Below are 25,833 nucleotides of genomic sequence, written 5' to 3'. Positions count from 1 at the left end.
GATGTTCGTTTACAACAGGTTAAAGTAGCGTCCTTCTTCGGTTTTCAATTAGATCAAACTTCGTCGTGGAATCATCAAATTACTATTACAAATACAAATGCAAATGCAATTGCAAATGCAAATGCAAATGCAAATGCAAATGCAAATGCAAATGCAAATGCAAATGCAAATGCAAATGCAAATGCAAATGCAAATGCAAATGCAAATGCAAATGCAAATGCAAATGCAAATGCAAATGCAAATGCAAATGCAAATGCAAATGCAAATGCAAATGCAAATGCAAATGCAAATGCAAATGCAAATGCAAATGCAAATGCAAATGCAAATGCAAATGCAAATGCAAATGCAAATGCAAATGCAAATGCAAATGCAAATGCAAATGCAAATGCAAATGAAAATGCAAATGCAAATGCAAATGCAAATGCAAATGCAAATGCAAATGCAAATGCAAATGCAAATGCAAGTGCAAGTGCAAGTGCAAGTGCAAGTGCAAGTGCAAGTGCAAGTGCAAGTGCAAGTGCAAGTGCAAGTGCAAGTGCAAGTGCAAGTGCAAGTGCAAGTGCAAGTGCAAGTGCAAGTGCAAGTGCAAGTGCAAGTGCAAGTGCAAGTGCAAGTGCAAGTGCAAGTGCAAGTGCAAGTGCAAGTGCAAGTGCAAGTGCAAGTGCAAGTGCAAGTGCAAGTGCAAGTGCAAGTGCAAGTGCAAGTGCAAGTGCAAGTGCAAATGCAAATACAAATGCAAATGCAACAAAATACAATCAGTGTTGGGGTCTCCTTTTAAGCAAAGAGTTGCCTGTAGTAGGAGGCCCCGCTCTTCCATAGCAAAACCATAATAATAAGGTGTAATAATAAACAAGTTAATTAAGTAAGGTAAAGTAATCTACTAAGAATAATAACATACAAAAAATTTATTTATTTGTAATCTAAACTTAATGTGCTGTGTGTGTGGGTGTGTGTATGTATGTGAACGAGTGTGTGATTGTATGTATTGGTGAGTGTGTGTGTGTGGGTGTGTGTGTTAGTTTGAAAGAAAACTTTAAAGAAAAAATATCTGGTAGATTAGTCCGTAGCTGTTTCGCCTTAAGAAGACTATCCTCGACATTGTCAATGAAAGCGCTACGTACCTGTTACTTTGCAACCTTTCAGTCACAGGTACAATATGGAATTGAATTCTGGGGACGCGCCGCGGACTTTGAACGAGTTTGTCGCCTACAAAGGCGAGCCGTTCGCATACTAGCTGGTATACCGTCGAACCAACGCGTAAGACCTTTCTTCGTTTCAATAAATATATTAACAAAACCAAGCCTCGTGATACTACAGGTAGGCTTATACGCCCGAGCTCACTTACACCGGTATAAAAAAGAGGCGACACCAGCCAGTACCAGCTGCGACACGCGAATTGCCTAAATGCATTCCCACATAGCCTGGAAAACGCTTCCCGCACAATACACGCTATGAGCCCTCGGGTTTATAATAAACTTCCGGACTATATCACAAGCGTGTCAAATTTTAACACTTTTAAACATAAACTCAAAAGGTTTGAGACATTGAGCGCTCGTTCTACTCATACAATGAATTTATAAATTAATTGAATTATTATGTTAAGTATGTATGACGTCTAATAGTATTTACGAATAAAAACTTGGACTTGAACTTGAACTTGTTGTGATTATTTTTACTACATTATATCTTAGCATTTCATTTATTATTGTAAATGTGTATTGTAGGGTCTTTTAGTAGGCTTTACGTTGATTAAATTAAATGTAGCAGTAGTTATTGATTATGTTAGGTTTATAATATTGTGAAGTGAAACCACAAAAATATTTGCATGTCTGTCAAGACGAAATATGTTTGTAAACTGCTCTTAAATTTTTAACAACTTTACTTGTGAATGTTTCCGGCAAATAAAGAACTTTGAATTTGACGTTGATATAAAGTCACTTATTGAAAGCAAAAAAACTACCAAGCATTCGGAAATTTACGCTTCAAACCTGAGAAGAACGGGTGCAACAAACTCAGCGGCCTTTTTTTTATATAAAAATATGGTTACAAAGTAAAATCGTACAATAAAATGTATTGTTTAATAGCCTGTGGGTGGTCGATCTAATCAGAATCAGTGGTATCATTAAGAAAGGCATTTATGTTATGGTAACCTTTACCACACAAACGTTTCATAACAATTCTTTTGATTTTCATAATACATATGTTTTGAACATTATCTGGGATCCTGTTGTAAAAGCATATACAACGCCCTACAAAAGATTTTCTAACTGGACTTAGCCGATTAGTAGGCGTTATAAGTTTATGCCCCATTATAATTTGGAATCCAGAGTTATTCCAAGAAATATAGCAGATCCACCGGTCTTATCACCTCTCCGCTTAACAAAACACTCGCACTTACATTTTTGTCATTTGGTACGGTAGATTCTATAAGTATTACTATAACATACAAACATAACAGCTGAAACTTTTGTGACTGACTGTGCTTATTTCATCTGGATCATAATAATAATTATGTTATCGCAATTCGTACAACCAATGGCAACGAATTCAGATTAGCAACGATTGCTTGCAGTAGTATACTGAATGTATTTTACGTATAAACACGCGTTTTTATATATTTTATGAAGATTCATGCAGCAGTGGATGAAATGAGTGAAAATAATTTAAGAACAGTATCTGGCGATGTTGATGATGAGCGGGAGGCTGATGTGGACTATGCTCTGAGTGTCGCAGGTGAAGTAATATAAGATAGTTTGGTAATATAATGTTGACAACAGTGACAAAAGTATCTGTTGTTGATGATTATCAACACGATGGTAATCAATCATTGAACGTATTTATCCTAAATTCCAATGTTGGAATTAAATAACTAATACTGGAAGTAGTAAGTTTTTTTACATTTGTCTGCATTAGTGTTTCGAATCATTGTCCTATTTGAATTCTTTTGTTTTACCATCGGATAGAGAGAAAATAATTAAATAATTTATTAACTATTCTTAAAAGTTTTCACTCTTCTTGTGAGGACCATCAATCGGCATTGTTTATAGCATCTTACTACCTTATGGACTTCAGAGGGCCATAAATAAGATATTGCATAAATCATAAAGAAATAATTGAATTTAAAATAATTTAGATTACAATATAATATTATATACGAATACATAAGAGATTTCCACGTATATAGTCACTCATCACGATATCTCTGGAACCATTAGGCGTAGAGACTTGAAATTTGGTAGGAATATTCCTTTCGCCGAGTAGAGGTCAGCTATGAATTTTTCGGATTTTACGAAATTCCACCCGCAAGAGATTTTTTTTAATATGAACAGAACAACGTCTGTCGGGTCAGCTAGTATTATATACGATTTAAAGAACTATATTTGAGCAAATAGTGACAAATAAACAAGAATATCAATGCAACTGAATGTATTCACCAAGCTGGTTGCCTCCTTCATTATATCCACCAAAAAAAACTCCATCTACAAGCTATGCTATCAGCTATTAGATTGATCCCCTTGCATCATTATACATTTCACATAATTAAAAATCATTTCATAACCGACCGGAACATTTTATCAAAATGAAAAATTCTAATTAACGCCTGTTTCATTTAATTCGAAGCGCGGATAAAATTATATTATTAGTTCAAATAATATAATAATTCAAAATGTGTTACAATTTCATGAAGTTAATCATACACTTTTATTTGTAACTTAATATTGTATTATTTATATTGTATACATGTAACTATATATTTTATGTAGGGTCGTTGTAAGTATTACGTAAAATTGAATGTTTTTTCTATTATATTTTATTTTGTCTGATTGTTTGGTAACCTATCTTTAATTTTAGAACAACTCTATAGTCGGCTCACAGTATATATTATTATCGAACGCGTATTGGTGTTGCCTTCGCCTGAAGATTTAATGATCTACTATTTCACGTCTTATATGCAAATTATCTAAATATATTAATTTCACATTTTGATGTCATAATATATATTTAAGAAGTTCTTTGATTATAATTACAGCTTCATTTGATTTTAGGCACTGGCAGCTACAACATTAAGTACGTTCTTAACCTCTCACTTTTCCTGATAGCAACGATAATAGAACCAGTAGGATTATCATTTGTACTGCCCGCTGCTAAATGTGACCTCAATATGTCGGACACACAGAGAGGTTTTATCGCATCCATACCATACATAGGTAAAGTACTTAAAGTTTCAATTAATAGCAGACAAGGACAGATTATGTGTTAAGTTTAAATGAAACATTCTCAGTACTATTTTAAATATTTTCTAAGGTTGCCAATATTCATTAAAAAATTCAGATTTATGCAAATTTCCGATCGGCCAACCTAATTTAACAAACTGAAGCCATACCACTTATTTCAGTATATTTTTGTGACTTTTTTGGAACTTTCTGTTTCTGTGTCTACCATGTATAACTTCTTCGTTGTCTTACCACCACGAAATGGGGCACTGTGCCACATATGCTGCTTAGGTAAAGGCAATGTCAAATATTGTTTGGCTGGCGAATTTATATGTTCAATGTGGCACGGATACGCTGATGCAAAACAGGCTTCAATAGCTTTGAAACGACATATTCCGCATAGTAACAGGTTGTCTCAAACCAAAACCGTAAGCTCGACCTAATTCTGATCTACAATGACCTACTTAGCAGTCACTTAACCGACTCAGGATTCAAGTGGAACGTTGCAGACAAAACTTGAATAAATGGCTGCACATTGTATCTACAAACATTGGGATTGTGGAGTACTGACGCACCTACACCAATTTCCATTGTACCCTACCTTCACACTGGAAGACTTAAAGGGCAACGTTGCTGTATTTGCATTAGCTAGCTCACAGAAATTAATCTCGATTTAATTCTGTAGGCTAAGGATTGCGCAGGCAGGGTACCAACAGAAAGGTCGAATATAGCATGATACGAAAATAAGATAAAGATGAATTCGACGCTATCCACACTTATTTTCATCAGGTTTTAATAGACTAATTAACATTGTTGCAGGATTAGTTGTGACGTCGTTTGCTTGGGGTTATTTAGTGGACACACGTGGAAGGAAAAATATTGTGATATTGAGTTCATTTCTTTCCGGAATATTTGCCATCGCGTCTGCATTCATGCCCACATTTTTTACATTTGCTCTGACGAAATTTCTGGTGTCATTATGGTTAGTTATACATATGTATAAAATATTATCTAATATAGATATTCTGCAAATATGTATCTAAAACTTAGCTTTATTTTCAATACAATTTTGCGAAATTATTTCCCTAAGTAATTCGCCAAGGCTAAGTTTCTAGATAACAGTTGGAGTATATGATTCATTGATTGATGATTTTTCAAATGCTGAAGTATTTGTAATATAAAGCCAATTCTGGAGTGAATCAGGGTATCATCGATAATGGGAGGAAATATATTCAAACGACACACAATGTAGAACTGCCTCTACTGCGCAGACAAGTTGTACAATTGTTTTGTCATATCTGTATCTTGCATCCCATCTATCTCAAGGACACTCCCTAAAGGCGTCTGAAATACTGAACAACTGTCTCATAGGCCGGTAATTTTCGTTTGATGTTTAACAATTTTATATTATATTATTACCGATGCGGTGGATTATTGATAATGCAGCACCATATTTTGCTATCGATGAATATAAAACGATTACAAATTATGGTTAAATGCATGAATCTTATCGTGAAAAAGTATATCGTATTTATATGAACGTCTACATATAAACTTTGATAATTTATGAAGATAGTTTAAGAACCATATTTTTAAGTAGATAAGATACTACTACGGCATTTACCAAACCAGATGAACTTTTTTGTTTTCAGTATAGCCGGTCCTGCAGCCATACCCTTTACATATATCGGAGAAATCATACCCAAAAAATATAGAGATACCGCTCTATCAGTAACAAATGGGCTGCAAATGACAGGCGCAGTGTTGGTGCCGTGTAAGTGATCTGAGAACGTCCAATATGAAACCGAGAGAATAACTTTAAAAATCAATAAGATAACAAATTCAATATTATGCATTCAATAACCTATTTTATAACTTTTTACAAAAAAAAGTGTCAAATGTATTTACAACAGTTTTCGCTTTCGCGTGGTTTAGGATTTCGCGGCCAAAGGGCAACCAACCGTTTGTTCGTCCCTCCGACTGTGTGTCTGTCAGCGGATTGTATCTATCTCATAAACCGCAATAGCTGTATAACTTAAAATTAGACAGAGATAATATATTAATTTATCAAGCCGATAATATAGTCTAAATATGTTAAAAAAATCTTGTTCTATCGTTTTTCGCGAATTTCAGGGATACACGCAATACTGCTTTCACCTCTGGGCGGTACCAGTACCAGCTTCTTCCATTTGAGCGCACACTTTACGAATAGCAGCTTGAATAATCAACGATCAAGTCATCTCCGATCGGCTTGATTCTTTGGCGTTGCGTAGAGATGTGGGTTCTCTCTGCATCTTCTACCGCCATTACCACGGCGAGTGCTCAGAGGAGTTATTCGGGTTCATAACAGCGGCCGAATTCCACCACAATTCCAATCTTTCCTCGCACAGTCACTTTGTGGAATCAATTACCGGCTGCAATTTGTTGAATTTCATTACGGAATTTGAGTTAAATATTGGCTTACAGTTACCTACCAAATACCTTGAATTTATAAAAGTTTATTGAATGAAAAATTTATGAAGAAGGGAATTCTAGAAAATCTTGAAGGGAAATGTGAATATCGTGTCTCTTCTCTACCCCTTATTCTCGGTACGCAAAATAAAGAAGTAATCAATATCTAAATAACAGAATTGAAGATGCCTCAAAAAAGGATCTGGGACGCACTAAGACAGTTATTACAGCTGAAAATTTAATATAAAAGATAAATCCCCACATAAAAGATTTTAAAGCATAATTTTTTGGATTAAAATAAAAAGGTTTTCGTCATCTTGGCAAATGCAAGTTGAAAAAGTTAAGATCACAATTTTCACATCGACACATGACTAGTTGAAATGGCCAATCCATTTCAAATAATATATAAGTCACCGTAGACCGACATAGCTTACTACTACCAGTTGCCCGTGCAAGTAGATTCGGGAGGGTAAATGCCTCATATTTGTCCTTATTGATTAAACTAGCTGACCCAGCAAACTTTGTTTTGCCATATAATTTATTTTTAGAGTTCAATGGTTTTTTCTCCGACGTATTTTCCAAATACAACTACTATGAAAATGTATTTTCATTTTTTGGAATATATAGCATATAAAATATTTGACACTGAATTTTCAAAATCGGTTCAGTAGATCCAGAGGTAAAGGCCAGCAATGCTCTTGTCATTCCTCTGGTGTGGCAAGAGAGCATTCTCTGGTCGGCAGTGATCACTTAGCACCAGGTGGCCCGTACGCTTTTTAGTCCTCCTTTTCCATACAAAAGTTATCCTGTAAAAATTGTGATAATGATTTTAAATGAAAGAAAGTATTTTCTTTTTTCGTCAATTTTTCAATGATTATATATTATTCTGCGAGACTTTACTAATTAGTTATCCCACGGTAACTCTTTAATATTCTAGGATGAAAAGTATTCAAAGTAATGACCGGCAACAAAATATATCAACATGCCAAATTTGATTAAATAATGTGCATAAATTGTTGTGTATTACACTATATAAGTAAGTAGAGGTTTTTAACTGTCCCACGGGAACTCTTTAATTTTCCGGGGTGAAAAGTATTGTAAGTAAAGTGTTGACCGCCAATATAAGGTATAAACATGCCAAATTGCATAAAATAATGTGCATGAGTGGTTGTGTACTACGCTATATAAGTAAATAGAGGTTTTTAACTTTGAACTTTGATGAAACGTATCTAAGATGTTGACCGGCAATATAAGGTATCAACTTGCCAAATTGTATTAAATTTTGTGCTTAACAGTCACACGGGAACTCTTTAATTTCCCGCGATGAAAAGTATCTAAGATGTTGACCGGGGATGTAAGGTATCATAATGCAAAATTTCAATTAATTCGGTCGAATAGTTTCAGTGATTAGCCCGTACAAACAGACAAACAGACAGAGAAATAAGAAATTCCAAATAAATCGGGAGGTGTTCTATTTCTCTTCTTACATCTGACTCGCTTTTAATAATTTTTTTCTTTGTATAGAAATTAGATCAATTTTAGACAAATTTATTATAAGTATAGATTGAATGACAATGAGCTTTACGGCATGTACTTACTACTTTACGGTAGCTGTCAACTTACTTGCTTTAATTATCAGAGTAACGAACTACGAGAGAGCGTTGAGGTAAAAGTAATTATTATCTCATCTCCTTTTAATTAGAATTAAAAAAGAATAAAAATTATCAATTAAGAACAGATAATATTCCATAGCTCATTGCGCGAGTTGAAATTGCAAATCCTATACAGTTTCTTAAAAGAAAATATTTCAGCTGTCATGAGTGTTTATAATGATGAGCACTAAAATAAACGTAAATGTTAAGTGTAAGAAATGTGACTACGAGAGCTGTATGTGGATTGGATGAAATGAAATGAGTTCCAGTAGATCCGATCTAAACCGGCTAAGTCGGGTATAAGATTTTGAGAGGGTGTCCTGATTTTGGACCTAGTATGGGGCAAAACCGTAAAAAGTTAATTGTTAAAAAAAACAATTTTAGTATTACTTGTAATACTTAATACAATTTTGGCTCAACTATGTGATATGTTAAGTTAGACGACAAAAGAAGTCCATTTAAAACATTAGAATTTATTTACTTATAATATCCCAATTTTACCCCACTTTTTCTTGTTATTGGTTTCCATATTCCGAATAATAAAAATTCCGTAACAGTTTTTACAATTTTACTCTTACTTATATTATTTTATTACATATTATTTAGTTATTTTATTCTGATTGCAGTACTGGCGTGGCTAGTTTTGTCTTTTGATTTTCGCATAGACTTTGGGTCATATTTCTTCACTCCATGGCGTCTTCTAACAATAGTTAATGCCCTGCCATTTATTATAAGTTCAGTTTTGATGTACTTTGGTCCAGAGAGTCCGAAGTATTTGCTCTCGAAAGGCAACCACGATGAATCACTCCAAGTATTGAGAACTATTTATGCGGCAAATAAGGGCAAATCTCCAGATGATTTTCCGGTATGTATTATTTACAGGTTTACAATAAGGTTTATAAATGTATTTAATTATATAACTATTGTTTAATTCCCTTGCTTTGCAACATGACTTGAATTTTAATTTGAAAATTATTGAATGCCGGAATGACGGAAGTGACGTCCCGCTGATGAAGATCTCTGGTATTTGTTTAGAGTAGGACGTACAAACGGGTTGCATAAAACGTTGAACATTTGTACGTAGATTACATTACTGTAGTTACGAATTTAAACAAACCAACTTAAAAATTGATTGACATCTATATTATAAAGAGCGTATTTGGGAACTGATAGAGTATAGAAAATTTCTTTCTTTGAAAATCAATTGTGTTGGATTAAAAAGCAATTTCTTTGGACAGTGATTTAGTCGGCGTTAAATTCGTATTAGAATTACAGGATATAATACATCATATTATCCTTTGATGTACCCCTGCCCTGACAAGAAGTTTCCATTACTTCGTTATGATTGACTGAGCGATTAATTTTCCCATTTTTAACAAAATATTATGTAGGTACTATTTTGGTTAGTGTGACACAAGGTAGTTCATGTGTTTATGACCCTTGAGCGTAGGTAATGCGGGATATATATAATGAGAGGAACAAACAAGTATTAAGTGATCACCACCACCCACATTCTCTTGAAAAACCAAACGCGCTTTTTTTAAGTACCCATGTCGTTTCGTACCGGAAACACAGCACAAAGCTCATTCTGCAGCTTTGGGGTAAGTGGAAGAAAGTTCCTTGAAAACCGCACTGTGGGGGCCACCCCACTACCAGATGGGGGGGGTCTGTTACAGAATAAAAAAAACAAAATTTAAACATTTTCAGATAAAACGGTTAAAGATGGAAAATAGTGAAAAGGAGAAGCCATCTTTTGTTAAATCTCTTATGATGCAGTCGCTCCCACTCTTGAAACCACCATACTTAAAATGGATGATATTAAATGGTATTCTTCTCTTTGGTGTTTTTGCGACGTAAGTATTACTTGTGTTTGAATTAATAACAAATCATATTATTAGAAACCAAATAGGCACATTTGTACGTTTACGTGTGTACGTGGTCTAGACTGACTTTAATAAGCTGGTGAATGCGTGACGAGAACGTTATGAGGCTGAACACAGGCAACTTATTACACACCACTAATATTGTCTGCGATAAGCTACATCCCGTAGTGGGCAAACTGTCCCAACACGCAGATCAGTTCGGTTAGGCGAGTGAGTACGATCGAATCCTGATTGGACGAGATTTTAAAAACAGATACAACAAAGATTTAAAATAAATTCATGTGTTATAAAGTTGGCAGAAATTATACGGATCGTCGTCCCAAGGGGAATTGAATTACTTTTTACGTGTACAATTATTTGAAAATACAATAAAATATATTTTATTTAAGGGATGGCATTATGCATACTGTTTGATGATTTTACCAACTTTTTATTTTAGAACTAAAATACTTATTAGTAAGATACTAACAAATTTGGTTAAAATTTTTTTTCGGTAGTGTTCTTTCTTATTTTTACTCTTTCTTTTCTTCCTATATAAACAAATGTGTGTATGCCTTTGTAGTGCCTTTCTTATTTGACGTTATTTTTAATTTAGATTCCCAAAAAACAGGAGTCGTAAAGATTATGAATAATAATATCTGTTCAATCATAGACAGGTAAATGATTACTAATGATACCTTACAATAAAGGTATCTCAAATGTGATCCAGTATTTATTTGGCTCGATGGCAATACGATTTTGTTCAATGACATATTTAATTCCTTTAAAAAAGCACAGCATTAGTTTTTCAAGTTTGTAAACACTCGTATGCAAGAAGACACTGCTTTATTTACTCATCTCGCCAAAAACTAAATTTAATTACGATATTTCGCGGAATAAAAATTATATGCTTGTAATAAAGTGCGTCATATAAATATTTCAAACATAAAATTATATTCAGTGTTGTAACAATAGGATTTTAGATTGGATTAAGTCATGTAAATAGGTACATATTTTTGTTTGTAATTTTTGTGTGCATTCTTTTTGTGATTTTTGATAAATGTTCTAGTGACAATTAATTTAGTATTTCCATTTCATTTATTATTTAAATATACGCATTTTTTTTAAATGAAACCGCAAATAAATGAATATGAAAAACCATCGCCGGCCATATTCTCCTGTAGCACCAGAGGAATCATAGAAGAGTTGCCGGCCAAGGAAGGTATACACTAATATGATTGATCACCTCATACAAATGCAAAAAAAAGATCCGAAAGATCATTTTTAAATGTGGGCTTGTAATTGGCATTTACAATTATGTTTACTTGACTTATTTGTAAATATTGCTGTAAGCTCCCCAAATAAAATAAAATATGTACGTCTTCAGTAGTGTGTGTCGTGAATTACGGAATGAAAGACCAAAACGAATTAGGGTCCAAGTGGACAGATTGATATACTATTAGAGTCAAGTGTCAACGTGTCAAGAATTTCTTTCCGCCTCCGCAGTCCCGCCGAGAACACGATTCATGCAATTGGATCGAAATATCGGCATCATCTATATATATAAACGTAAAAGTCCTGACTGACTGATTCCCTCACTTAAATCAACGCCCAGCCCAAACCGTTGAACTTAGAAGGCTGATTTTTTCACAGCAAATAGTTTACAGAACGCAAGTATTCATTAAGAAGGGATTTTTGAAAATTCTACCCTTAAAAGGGTGAAAAGGGGGTTGAAAGTTTATATGGGGATGGAGTTAAATTTTTAGTAAGAGACTTGAAACTTTGCGTATGGACTCCTTATTACAATACAAAAAAAATTCAGCATTTTGAAAAAAATCACCCCTAAAGGGGTTAAAAAGGGGTGCAAAGTTTGTATGGGGATGGAGTAAAATTATAAGTAAGAGGCTTGAAACTTTGCGTGTGGACTCCATATTACAATACAAGTAAATGACTATCAGCGTTTTGAAAAAAATTCAACCCTAAAGGGGTTAAAAAGGGGTGCAAAGTATGTATGAACAGATTTAGATGAAATTTGGTATAGAGATAGTTTGAGACCCGGGGAAAGACATAGGATAGTTTTTATCCCGGAAATCATCCCCTATGGGGATGAAATGGGGGGTATGGAGGTTTGTAAGGCGCTACAATATAAAACGAGACCCACGCGGACCGAGTCGCAGGCAGAAGCTTAATAGGGGTGCAAAGTGTGTATGAGAAACTCTTTATTTGAGCTATAAAAATAGGGGGTTAAATAGATTTTTTGACATTTGGTTACATGTATGGAGTGCCCACATGATTATTTTTTAGGGTTCCGTACCCAAAGGACAAAAACGGGACAGTATTACTAAGACTCCGCTGTCCGTCCGTCTGTCTATCAGACTGTCCGTCACCAGGCTCATGAACCGTGATAGTTAGAAAGTTGAATTTTCACAGATCCTTTTGCCGCTATAACAATAAATACTAAAAACAGAATAAAATAAATATTTAAGGTTCCATAAAACAAACGTGATTTTTTGCCGTTTTTCTCGGTAGGGTCTATACGATACATCCAAATAACACCGAGTGCTACCACCTACGCTTATTACTACATGAGGTTAGAGGGCTGACATCCTTCGAATATTTAAAAACTGTTCACAGTAATGATAGGTTTTTGTCAACTTACTTATCCCTTAAGCCTTTGGGAAAAATATAGGGACAGTTTTTCGGACGAAATTAAACGGCAACCTGAAAAAGAATTGCAAAATGTTGCGGAGTTATTCATGAATGAGGTGTTTAACAGATGCTTGATATTGATCGAAGATGTAGTTTTAGCACAAGCTGGAAAACATTTGGATCAATTCGGTTTACCTAAACCAAAAAGATCCGCAGTTAACCTGGATGACCGCGAATATCTACGAGAGACAAATTATGATCCTTGCGCCCTGGGAGAGGTAGTATCGCATCACGAGGAATTATTGACAGACGAACAGGCAAATGTTTATCAACAAATTCTAGCCAGTATTGAAAGAGAGATTTCGGACATTTTTTTCTTAGATGCTCCTGGTGGCACTGGAAAGACTTTTCTTTTAAATTTAATATTAGCAAAAGCAAGAAATAACCGGGGTATCGCTTTGGCTGTCGCGTCATCAGGAATCGTTGCCACACTACTGGAGGGAGGCAAAACTGCTCACACGGCTTTCAGGCTGCCTCTTGAATTACTTTCTTTACTTACAGACTTATTAAGTATTAATCATACAGAAAATTCATTGTGCAATATCCCAAAACAAAGCAACGCAGTACAAGTGTTGCGCGATTGCAAAATTATAGTTTAGGACGAAAGCATTATGTCGCACAAGGGGGCCTTTGAAGCGTTAAATAGAACCGTAAAAGACAAGAACAACTTCACGATGGGAGGGGTCACAGTTTGATTAGCTGGAGACTTTCGTCAGACTGCCCGTAGTGCCGAGGGGAACTCGTGCTGACGAAGTCAAAGCATGCATTAAGGCGTCAAATATTTGGCCCTTAATTAAAAAACTAAACATTACACAAATCATGCGAGTGCATCTTAAGGGTGACGTGTGCGCCGGGGAATTCTCCGATTTTTGCTTAAAATAGGGAATGGAGAATATCCGATAACTGAGGGCAAAATCGTAATTCCACCAGAACTTGCGTCAGTTGTGCACACCGTTCAAGACCTAATAGCCCAAATTTACCCAGATGTCCAAAACCTGCCCAATATACCCACGGAGTGGTTGTGTGAACGTGCTATTCTGAGTCCTCAGAACCACCCAGCTTTTGTCAACAATGCCACTTTATTGAAGGCGTTCGAAGGCGCAGTTCGAAGAAGGAAGAAGGTTGAAGCGAACTTCAATACAACTCTGTGGACTCTGTAGTAAATACGGATGATGCTGTTCAGCATCCTGTGGAATTCTTGAATGCACTCAACTCGCCTGGACTACCACCTCATAAACTTGTCCTTAAAGTGGGTGCTCCAGTAATGTTACTGCGTAATCTGAACCCTCCTAAGTTGTACAACGGGGCCAGGTTGCGTATAAAAGCGTTACATAACAATGTGGTTGAGGCCACTGTCATTACTGGTTGCGCTAGAGGTGAATCCATGTATATACCACGCATACCTCTAATATCATCTGACTACCCGTTTGAATTTAAAAGGTTGCAGTCTTAAGGTCTGTTTTGCATGTTTTGACCATTAATAAGTCACAGGTTCAGTCGTTAAAAACGGCAGGGATTGATCTAAGAGGGGACTGCTTCTGCTTAATGTAGTGTATAAGGAAGTACTATAGCTAATGCAACAACAATAACAATATTGTTGTTTAAACAACAATAATATCATGCATTTACAATTATGCATTGTAATTTGTAATATCACTTTGTTGGTAAACTTCAGCACATATTTACCACCATAGCGAAAATAGCGAATAAACCTTATTCATTAACCTGTCCGCTAGAGTCTGTCAAGCGAGTCGTATCATCGTTGTAAAGGGCTACGATATAAACGAGTTCCACGCGGACGGAGACGCGGGCAAAAGCTAAAATATATATCGTGAGTACACGTCATAATAATTACAACGCATACATCGGCCACATATCTGACAAACATTGACAATATGTTAAGTGCGCGAACCAGTTACTCTTAGTTATCGTAATCATGTCATGCCGATAACCAATCACGTACATTACGTTGGGCGCATGGCAAAGTAACAGTGATAAAGCTAATCCTGATATCAATACCAATAATACTCTTTATTATATGCAGTGATAATTAACTGTATTGTGATTTAGCATTGTGAATTTTTGGCGTTAATAATCAACGGTAGATAGTATGACAAGACAGCTTCCATGTTTTTTTTCGTTCACTGGTCACACGAAAAAGTATACTTTAAAGTAAGGGGAAAAAGTATACTTTATATTGCAGTTAATTTACTTTAACTGCAAGCTTACATAAAATTGAGGCTATAATCAATATCCACTGAAAAATTCACGTAGAGTCACGAAAGACAAGACAGTTACATTCCCCAATTATCACAATAATATAATTATCATTGTTAGGTACTAGGGTCTTTACTTTTAATAAAGATGTGAAATTTAAAATACACGGAATAAATTAGTTGGTTCTTATTATTAAAATTATTTAGTACAATGTATGATGATATGTATAATGTGTATGATGTTTCTATTTGTAATTTTCTATGTGCACAACAAAAACATTATTTGTCTATATTATTTATATATATATATCTGTCAACGTGACTTGGTACATTATTTTATCATTGAGTTGACATGCAATTAAATGAAGACAAAATCTACAGGTAAAAAAAATAAAATAATTAAATACGACAAAATAAATATTCTTGGATAAAATGTCATAAATAGTTTACCTACTTTTTGAAATACATGCGTAGGTAAAGTGCATAACTAAGTCTATTAACCAATCCTTTGAGGCCCCATTGTATTTTAATATCAAGAGTAATCTCAAGAAATATAGAATTCCACCATTTTTACTTCTCTCCGTTGGAGAAAACACTTGCATTCTTGACTTTCAGTGCGATATATTTTGGTTTTCTTGCAATTCGACAATAGGTTGGTGGCACTAAGCCGGTATACATTGTCCGATAGAGCATTGTTTACTTCGTCACCCGTAACTTGGATTTTTGTTAGTTTGAATATGAATGAACTGTCATCCGCAGACATAACTTACTCATTTATTTCTATCTGATTAGGTAAATCATTTATTTAGATAAGGAAGAGGAACGTTTCAAGAATAGACCACTGTCGTATCCTTATATATTTATTTTATAAGCCACTTCAACAGAATAGGTACATATAAATACAAATTACAAATTTAAACTTAACATTATTTACAATACTAATATGCACAGTTATAAAAGAAATGCACAGCATTGACTCTAAGGACATGGCTTATTTCACTTGCTAAAAAAGCCAAGTGTCTGGTGAGTGATCTTTGAATGTTTTCAATATGTTGCGAATGTGTATTATAATAGGGACACCATATTACACAAGCATATTTTTTTTTTTAGAATATTTATTTAAAATACAATATAGTTATAGCTTACAATATATATAACTTTAGGAAGCTTATCTGTGTGTGAAGCCGCTTAGAATTTAATTACATAATATTTACAAGGAAAAGAACAATTACTTTCAATTAATACAGTTATTACAAGATGTTAAATTACAATTTTAAACAAAGTAGTATAGAAATCAATAAATTGCAAAACAAAAAATAATTATCAACTAAATGTTAGTAATTACAAATTAGTTGTCTACTTAGCTTACCGCAGATACAATTATATTAATGAAGGATTTTGTAAAAAGTACTTTTTTAACGATGACGAATTGTAAAGAGGAATGACGGAGTTGTTTGCTCGGAGGTGCCATATATATTTATAGATTTAAGTAATTTAAATGACATGTTTGTTCCTGTAAATTGTCTTAGATGAGGCAGTCTTTGAATTTCTCGAAGGAATTTTGATTCATTTATTTCTGACAATATACGGAATTTCACTTTATCAAAGACATTTATAACCTTGCAATGTTTAAATAGTGCAAGGTCCGTATTTCCTTTGTGTTTATAAAAAGAATTTGGAACGATAGTTTTAAGAATTCTTTTTTGTAATTTGTATATATCCTCCAAATATGTCTTGTACGTCCTTCCGTAACTGCGTAGTCCGTAGTTTATAACGGAATCCGCCAGAGCCATATATAAATAATCTAAGGGCACTATAAGGTAACTTATATTTTAAATATGCAAGTTTACAAAGCACCGATCTCAATTTAGCACAAACATGGTTTTTATGAGGTCCCCAATTGAATCTATTATCAATCACAAGCCCAAGGTACGAGTATTCTTGTACATTTTCTATTTTAATACAATCACACGTCTGTATTGGATTGTGGAAACAACGGTGGTGGTGGGCGATAATAGCGGGTTCATTTTATGTTTTATGATGAGACGAATGTACATACATAAGTTTGGTTTTGTCAATATTTATAACCAATCCGATATCATGAGCCCACATACACATATTATTGAAATCTAATTGCATATCATGTTCTGCTAATTTAAGGTTTTTGTTTGCAACAACCAAACAAGTGTCATCTGCAAATTGGTACACTGAGGATTTGTGATTACACCACACATATCATTTACATATAGTAAGTATTCTAAAGGACCTAAGATTGAGCCTTGAGCACAGCCGCTTAGTGTAGGTATCATAGTGCTTTTAGTGTTTAATACTTTCACTGATGTACAACGATTATTATGATAGCTTTTGATTAAGTTAAGAAATGGTCCCTGTATCCCATTTTGCGAGAGCTTTTCAAAAAGTAGATCGTAATTTAGAACATCAAAAGCCTTGCTGAAATCAATAAACATCACTAATATATTTAGTTTATTGTTTAGGTGACCATTTATTTCATTAGAGAATTTTTCTAAAAGTTGCGAAATACTCTTGTTTTTTTGAAAACCAAATTGATTTTCGTTTATTATATTGGTTTTGGTTAGAAAAGCATTTATTTTATCACAAATATATCGCTCTATTATTTTATTTATGCTCGATAAAATTGTTATTGGACGATAATTATTGTAATCATTCCTTTCGCCTTTTTTATATATTGGTCGTACTATTCCTATCTTTAACAGGTCTGGATAAATGCCCGTTTTAATGAAGCAGTTTATGAGGTGTGTTAATATTGGGACCATCTTTTCTGAAATATATTTTAGGTCGTAGGCTCGTATGCCATTATAGCCTGGACTTTTATCAATATTAAGTTTTTTTTTAATTTGACTTACTTCTTCCTTTGTTGCTTTTCCAATCCAGATAGCGCGGTCAGCAATGTTATTATATACATTAGGGTTTAGCAGTTTTCCGAAGTGACATTTTTTGGTGATTTTCTTAACATTTCTATCAAATTCTTGTATAAAATTATTTGCTAATTGTAATGGTTCTAGACTAAAGGATCTTATTAAAATTTCATCTATACTTTTTGTGATTTTACCTGTCAAATTGTTTATTATTTTCCACACCATACGGGGGTTATTAAAATTATTCGAAACTGTTTTCATGGTGTACGTATATTTGAGCCTTTGCGCATATTTATTTCTTTTATTCCTATATTTATTATATATAAGCCTATTTTTTGCATTATTCATGTCTTGACGCCATATGTAAAAAAGTTTGTCACGTTTTTACACATTTCCGTCAGACGGCTATTACTCCACTCACATGATTTTCGCTTAGTGATATTAGTTGGACTTTCAATTCTGCATTGGCTGTAAGCATAATTAAATTTGTTATATATATGTCTCATAATATCATTGGGGTCGTTGTAGGATAAAGAATATTCCAAATCCAGCATCAAAAGTTCAGCTCGTAGCTTAGTTTTATCATAAGTGAACTTATTTCGAACTGTGTATGAACTTGAGTTATTCATGTTATTAAGTGCAAATGCACCGAGGTGCATTTGCACTGGTTACTCGTAACGCGCAACCGATTATAGAATGATCCGCAGGTGCAATGTTTACTACTGCTGTGTATATATCACACTTAGAATTATCACGAATTAGGACGTGGTCGATACATGACTTTGTTATATTATTGCATAATTTTTCTATACGCGTACAATTATTGCTGATGCCACATGAAAAACCTAGATCAGACAAAGTGTTTAAATATTGTTTAATCATGGGGTGCAATTTTTGGATATCTATGTTCATATCACCCATTATAATGAATGATTGATTACACCCATATTTACATAATAATGATGACAATTCGTAAATAAACCTTCTTTTGTCTGTGTTTGGTGGTCGATAAACAGCGCATATATTTTATTTGTTTTTATTTGGTTAATAAATTTCTCCTATTATATGTTCGAATTCATTTAAAATGAAATTGTTTGTACGTGTAAAATTCAGACTGTTATGAATATACATTAATATTCCTCCTCCTTTTTTGTTTGACCTAAGCTGTACTTGAAGTGTATAATTTGTTAGTTGAAGTAACATGCTTATATCCTGTTTTATATTCGCTTCAGTTATCATTATTATGTGTATTGTGTGCAAGGAATTTGATACTATATTTTCTAGCAATGCAAAGTTTTTGATAATCGAACGAATGTTTACATGAAATAATAGCAAAGATTTATTATCAAACGGTAGTTGATTACAGAAATCGTTCCAGTGAGTGCAACTTATTTCTAAAATGTTGTCACTATCCATATTAAATCCGAAAGTGTTAGATAGTTATTAGAATGATAAAAAACAAAAGTACTTAGATTTATAGACTTACAGTTTTTTAGGTTTCAACTTCATAATGTCATCCACTGATCGAATCGATATAATTTTTGCACTTTCATTTTTTCGCACTAATATAGCACCATTTTTACACCATATGTATCTAAAAAGATCCTTTAAGTCCTCTTTCGTTTTCCACAATAAGAAGCGAGTTGCAGGGGCCAGTGATTCACGCAGGTACAGTTTGTTTCCCTGCCTTCCAATGTTTGCTGCTGTGAGTGATACAGATTTGGAAGCTAAAATCCACTGATCCCGCATTCCATCGCGAAGGGTCACAGAGATTATGGGGTCTGGTTTTAATTTTTGATTTATAAGTTTAGGGTTTTTCTTCCAATGTGCCCTTAAGATGTCATTGGGATTAAGTTTTAAAGCTGTTGCAATTTCAGACGTGACACCGATCACATCACTATCTTCATTCTTTAACCCACATATTTCTAATTGATTTTTTAATAGGCTTTGTTCTATTTGGTTACATTTACTCTCCAACACCTCATACTTCAAGTTAATGTTTTTTAAATTATTTTTTAAGTCTATATTCTGGTTTTCTAAGGTTTTCATATTTTTTTCGTAGTTGTTTAATTTAATTTCAAAATCATCAATTTTTTCGGCGTTTATTATATTTATTAAATTTTAATGATCGCTGCAGCTCCTCACTTATGATATTTTTTACTTCGTGCCGTATTTCGCTTAGAATTTGCTTGATTGATTCGTGTTGGTTATTATCCTTGATCTTCGTGGATTCCGTGTCTGTATTTTCATCGCCGTCTTCATTATCAGGTACGATGACCGACAATCGTTTTGGCTTCATACCCACACAGTTTCTACATTTCCAGTCGACGGCATCCGTGGATGACAAGGTTGTTAGTTGTTCCACAGAAATTGCAGCACAGTTTGCGTGTAACCACTTATTGCATTTACAACATTGTAGACCTGGCGTTTTTTTTTTGATATAATTTTATTGCATTTTGTACACTTAACCATAATTATTTTTCAACTGAGGGTAGATCTCGATTACAGAGCGCGCAGTAATGTGTGTTCAAGTTGGTATCTAGCGAGCGACTGAGTAACTTCGGACTATTCTAAGTAACTTCGGACTAAAGCATTGAATGATTAATTTTTGGTGGATAAGAGCTTAAACTCTTTTGAATTTATTTTAATGAAAACAAGCATTTGTGCAGATTTAGTCACAATATGATCAACGTGATCACCGTGAGATGTAAAGCGAATCTGTTGTTTAAACATGAAATGAGAAGATCAATCGCAGTTCCTTTTTTATGTCGCTTTCCTTACTTTTTAAATAGTTTTTAGTTATCATATTTACAAGTCTAAATGACTATAGTATATAGGCAGAACGAATGTTTCTTGTGATCATTTTTGTCTCTTATGGGAATGTTCCTTGTAAATCTAGGGTGTACTATTTTAGGTAGCCGATACGGTGTGAAACGATTCTAATTTCTGTTGCATTTTTTGGTAATAGGTCATCTTTTTTCTAATCCCCTCCCCCTTAGCCCTCTCAAAATAAAAAAATTAAAACCGAGTTTAAACATGCATATACGTAAATCCAAGGATACTAAATAGTATAAATGAACTTTTCTCTATGACATTTTGAAGTTGTTGGTCTCTTTATAATATTGGTGAATAGAAATATTTGTTAAAAATTAAGTTCTTTAAATTTTTTGACGTTAAGAGTTCCATAAGCCAGGTCTAGAGATTTCATAATTCTATGATAATCTTTCCCCTTTTAGTTACTGTCGATGTCATCTGCAATAGAAATGAATAACGAAGGAAACTCTTTTCATCTTAATTATTTTAGGTCAAATATAAAGCATTTTACTAGAAAATAAATAAGAATACCAACTAACCAATTCAATGTCATCATTTCCGCGTTGGATGGCTAGGCTGCTCCATAGACCGAGATAGCTGCCAGCGCTTGGGTTTCCAGTAGCCTTTTTGAGACGAAAAGATAGTATTTTGAACATTCTCCGTGTCTCAGGGCCCCACGGGCCAAGTGTCTCGACACCAAACGGCACAAAGATGTAATACTCACTGAGACCGACATATTTGCGACGCTTGCCGTCTTCGGCAGTCGAAGCAGCAGCCCCAGCACCACCTGACGTAACTTGGACATGAGAAGGAGCCAGAGTGTCGACGCATGTCGCGTTCCACACCAGCGCCCTTCCCCGTGCCCAAGCCACCAGCGTCATTCCATCGCGATGGATACCATTTGGCTCTAAAACAGCTGGTATATTAAGAGCGGCAAATGCCCTGCAAATGACTTCATAAAGCTGGCGTGCCGACTGATACGGCCTGCCGATTTTAGGCAGGATAACCCGTGACGCCCAAGAGCATCTACCTGAACGCCACATCTACATTGATGTGGTTCATTCAGTTTTATACCTAGCCGGAGTGAAACGCATATTGACAATGTCATATTGTCAAGTAACGTTCCAATCGGCGCAGAAGGCAAGACTTGTAACCAAAAGCCCGACTCATTTTGTGTCTCGGCCAAAAGACGAGCACGCTCTGTTCTGTCAGTAGATGAGATCAAAAGATGGTTCAATGATCATAAAATTATCCATGAACTCTGAATGGTTGACATGGAAAAACAAATTCTGTGATACATTCACAAACAAGGGATGGAACCGAGTCACATACGCATTATTGTTCCATATGTTGTTGCACAGCGCGTGGAAGATTTGTACACTATACTCGTCTGACGCCTTAATTGTCTCTATAGGGATAGAATCTCTTCCTATTGCCTTGCCATTTTTGAGATGTTTAATAGCTGCTCTTACTTCATCTTCCAGTATGTCAGGCTTCCAGTTCATCGGTATTAGCTCAGTTGAAGGAAAAGATTGCGACTGTAGATCATTAAACAGAGACTGATAGTAGGCCCTCCAGGTCTCGGAAATAACGTCCAGTTCTGTTACTGTTTCTCCCCGGGCGTTTTCTATAGCCCACGTTCTGGATGAGAGGGTTTTCGTGATGGAAATGATCTTGTAATACAGGTCTCTGGATTCGTGCTTATCAGCATGAGCTTCTGCTTCGGTACATATTTTTTGATGAAGAGTGTTCTTATCTCTCCTGCATGCCACCTGACTACGTGCTGACTTTGCGTTAAGGTCTCTCACGTTGGCTCCTGAAGCCTTCAACAACCTTCTTTCCTCAACGAGGGCTAAAGTACTGTCACTCACTGTGCTGTCGTTTACGTATCCCGGCAGGTGTATTTCATTACTTGACAGCTTTGGATATGAGAGCTTTCGCCTGATCCCAAAGTTCGTCTGAGCTCTCTGTATGGGGATTCAACTCCGGCCATTGACTCCAGTTTTGCTCTTATACAGCTGAAAATTATGAAACATTTTCTACTGTTAATCGCATTTGATTGGATGGTTTTTGAGCTGCTTTTAGTTTCAGCTTTATTTTGGAGATCAAAAGATGGTGGTCAGATCCACAGTCAGCTCCAGGAAGCGTGTGGGTATTCCTGAATGTGATTTTCCATCCTGACCTGACTAAGATATAATCTATTTGATTGCGATAATTCCCGTCTGGTGAAGTCCAAGTATACAGTCTCCTAGGGTGGTTTTTAAAGAAACTATTCGCTATAATCAGGTCGCTTTCTGCCGCGAATTGCATCAGGCGTTCTCCTCTCTCAATGCACTGACCCAGTCCATAATCTCCGGCACAAACGCTTAGTTGATGGGTATTCATACCTAAGACTTTTTAAGAATATTTGTTATATACTGGATGTCCTAGAATAGGTGGGACAAACAAGGGCAAACGAAAATAACATATTTTGTCTATGAGCTTTCAGATAAGCAAAAAGAGTATATATATGTATCTGTTAATTATTCCTAAAGTTAATAATAATTAAATTTTACTTCAATCGCGCGTAAATATTGCACGCACACACATTTTTTTTAAATATTACATTGTATAAAAAAGGATAGCTTAGGTAGGTAATCGGGTATCCACAATACATCCACTCCCACTGCATGGAAACATAAATCCATGATTCCATGTCAGGTGAAGCTGAGCCTTTTCCTTTTGCCTATTGTGTGATCGCGTTGCCTAATTATTCCGTTTATATTTGTAATGTCATGTATGGCAATAAAGAATTTATTATTATTAAAATCCAGGCTATGTATGGACTTCAGAGACTTAAACAAAATAGTAGTGCCTCAGGCTCAACCCTGTTTTTCTTTCAACCCCCAAAAAAGACGGGATTTGTAACACAATATGGCCACTTTCAGTGGACATGCCTAGCATTTGGGCTGGAGACATCACCAGCAATTTTTCAGAGAATATTAACTAACATATTGAGAAAATATAAACGTACAGATTTCACTGTTAATGTCATTGATGATTTTAGTAATTTTTTATTTTTCATTGATGATTTATTATTAATCATTTAATCATTTCATATTAATCATTTAACAAAGTTGTTAGAGGCGATCAAAACAGAAGGTATCAGGTTATAATATGCATCAGACTTGTACACCAAAATAATTGACAGCAATTACCTGGGTCATATAATACAGAATAATTCTGTAAACCCACTAAAAGATAACCTGATTTCTATAAAGGATTTTCCAGTTCCACGAACCCAAAAGAATGTAAGATAATTTTTGGGAAAAATAAACTTTTACTATGTGTATATACAAAAAAGGGCAATAATACACGAACCATTGCATAATTTACTCAGGAAAAATCAAAAATTTGTTCGGTCAGACAAAAATGCCAAAAAGCATTTGACATGATAAAAAAGTTTGCTATGCTCTCAATCAGTTCTAGAAATATTTGATCAACATTTGCCAATAAACATCTATTCTGACGCTTCTATAGGAGGTATTGGAGCGATTGTAAAGCAAACACAGCTTGATGGAAGTGAAAAACCAATTGCATAGTTTTCCAAAAAACTAAATGAATCCCAGAAGAAAACTTACGGTAATATACTTAGAATATGTTTAACTGTTTAACCTAATTCCTGCCGGCGAATTCCACCTTCGCACGACACGCCACAAGTTAGGATATCATCCCCACCATCTGGATGTGTGGCGGTCCTCCACAGTGCGGTTTACAAGGAGCTTTCTTTCACGTACTACAAAGCTGTGGAATGAACTTCCTTGTGCGGTGTTTCCGGGACGATACGACATTGGTACCTTAAAAAAAGCGCGTACACCTTCCTTAAAGGCCGGCAACGCTCCTGTGATTCCTCTGGTGTTGCAAGAGATTGTGGGCGGCGGTGATCACTTAACAACGTACGCTCGTTTGTCCTCCTATTCCATAAAAAAAAAGATTATCTAGGCTATCAAGGAAGCACTGAGATACTGGCAGTACTGGCTAATAGGTAAATCATTTACAGTTTATTCAGATTACAAGCCACTAGAAAATATGAATCTGAAATCTAGAACTGATGAAAAACTGGGTGATTTAATGTATTATGTTTCTCAATATGATTTTAAAATAAAGTAAAACAATATTTGGAAGCAGACTGCCTAAGCAGGAATCCAGTATTAGAGTCTGAAGAAAATACAGATGAACAATTAAAAGTTGTTAACTTTGTTAAACTCAAAGAAACATAAACGCTCAATCAAACATTAGTAAACAAAATCAGATGTAAAATAAATGAAAAAGGGAAATATATATAACAACACTACACATTCAGTCACTGGCTTTTCACCAAGATATCTTTTATATGGAACAGATGTCAATAGTTTACCAAATGAATTAAAGCAAGAGATATCCAATAGTGATTGGATAGGAGACAGAAAAAAACACTAGAAAAAACAATAAAGTCACACAACTACAACAAAACACTTTTCGATACTGTGAGAGACATGGTTTATGTGGAAAGTCAAAATAAGTTAAACAAGAAGAAATTAGATGAACTAAAAATTGAACTTTATGAAATAATACAAAAATTATCACACTCAATATACAAAATTAATACAGAGAACAGAAAATCTGAATCAAACCATTTTCATATTACAAAACTTATACCAGTCCCTACATTGGATGTTTAAGGTGCTGCCAGATTTGACACAAAATTAGAAATTTTCTTCTCCGGGAGTGAGATGCAAAGAAACTACATTTCTATTTTCTTAGTTACCTAGAATGTGCATTTTACCATGCTCCCTAAAGGACTGTCAAAGCATTTTTTAAAGTGTTGTCAATATCAGCAACTTATGTCTAATCTGTGTTTTAAAGTTTTATCACACTTAACAAGAATGGAGGTTAGAAGTAAAGTAGAATATCTGGAAAGATGCGAAATGAATGTTGAAACAATCAAAATTAATTAATAAGGAGTTGGCTTATTTAAAGAATAAACTTTAATGTCGTTT

The 25,833-nt window shown here is 34.7% G+C and overlaps 1 protein-coding gene across 1 annotated transcript in view; it reads left to right on the top strand.

The window, feature by feature from the left end:
* Positions 1–2,583: 2,583 nt before the first annotated feature.
* The window catches only part of LOC126967990 (synaptic vesicle glycoprotein 2C-like), a 41,830-nt gene continuing 18,580 nt past the window's right edge, over positions 2,584–25,833 (top strand). Inside the window, exons 1-6 of the mRNA XM_050812749.1 lie at positions 2,584–2,733; positions 4,047–4,208; positions 5,034–5,196; positions 5,867–5,988; positions 8,944–9,182; positions 10,025–10,170. Coding sequence (XP_050668706.1) covers positions 2,622–2,733; positions 4,047–4,208; positions 5,034–5,196; positions 5,867–5,988; positions 8,944–9,182; positions 10,025–10,170 — 944 coding nt within the window. The 5' untranslated portion in view covers positions 2,584–2,621. The remainder of the gene's footprint in view (positions 2,734–4,046; positions 4,209–5,033; positions 5,197–5,866; positions 5,989–8,943; positions 9,183–10,024; positions 10,171–25,833) is intronic.

The sequence above is a fragment of the Leptidea sinapis genome, chromosome 14 (assembly GCF_905404315.1).
Source record: "Leptidea sinapis chromosome 14, ilLepSina1.1, whole genome shotgun sequence".
Classification (NCBI taxonomy): Eukaryota; Metazoa; Arthropoda; class Insecta; order Lepidoptera; family Pieridae; genus Leptidea; species Leptidea sinapis.
Note: the sequence above shows the minus strand (reverse complement) of the source record. Positions and strands in the feature narration are given on the sequence as shown.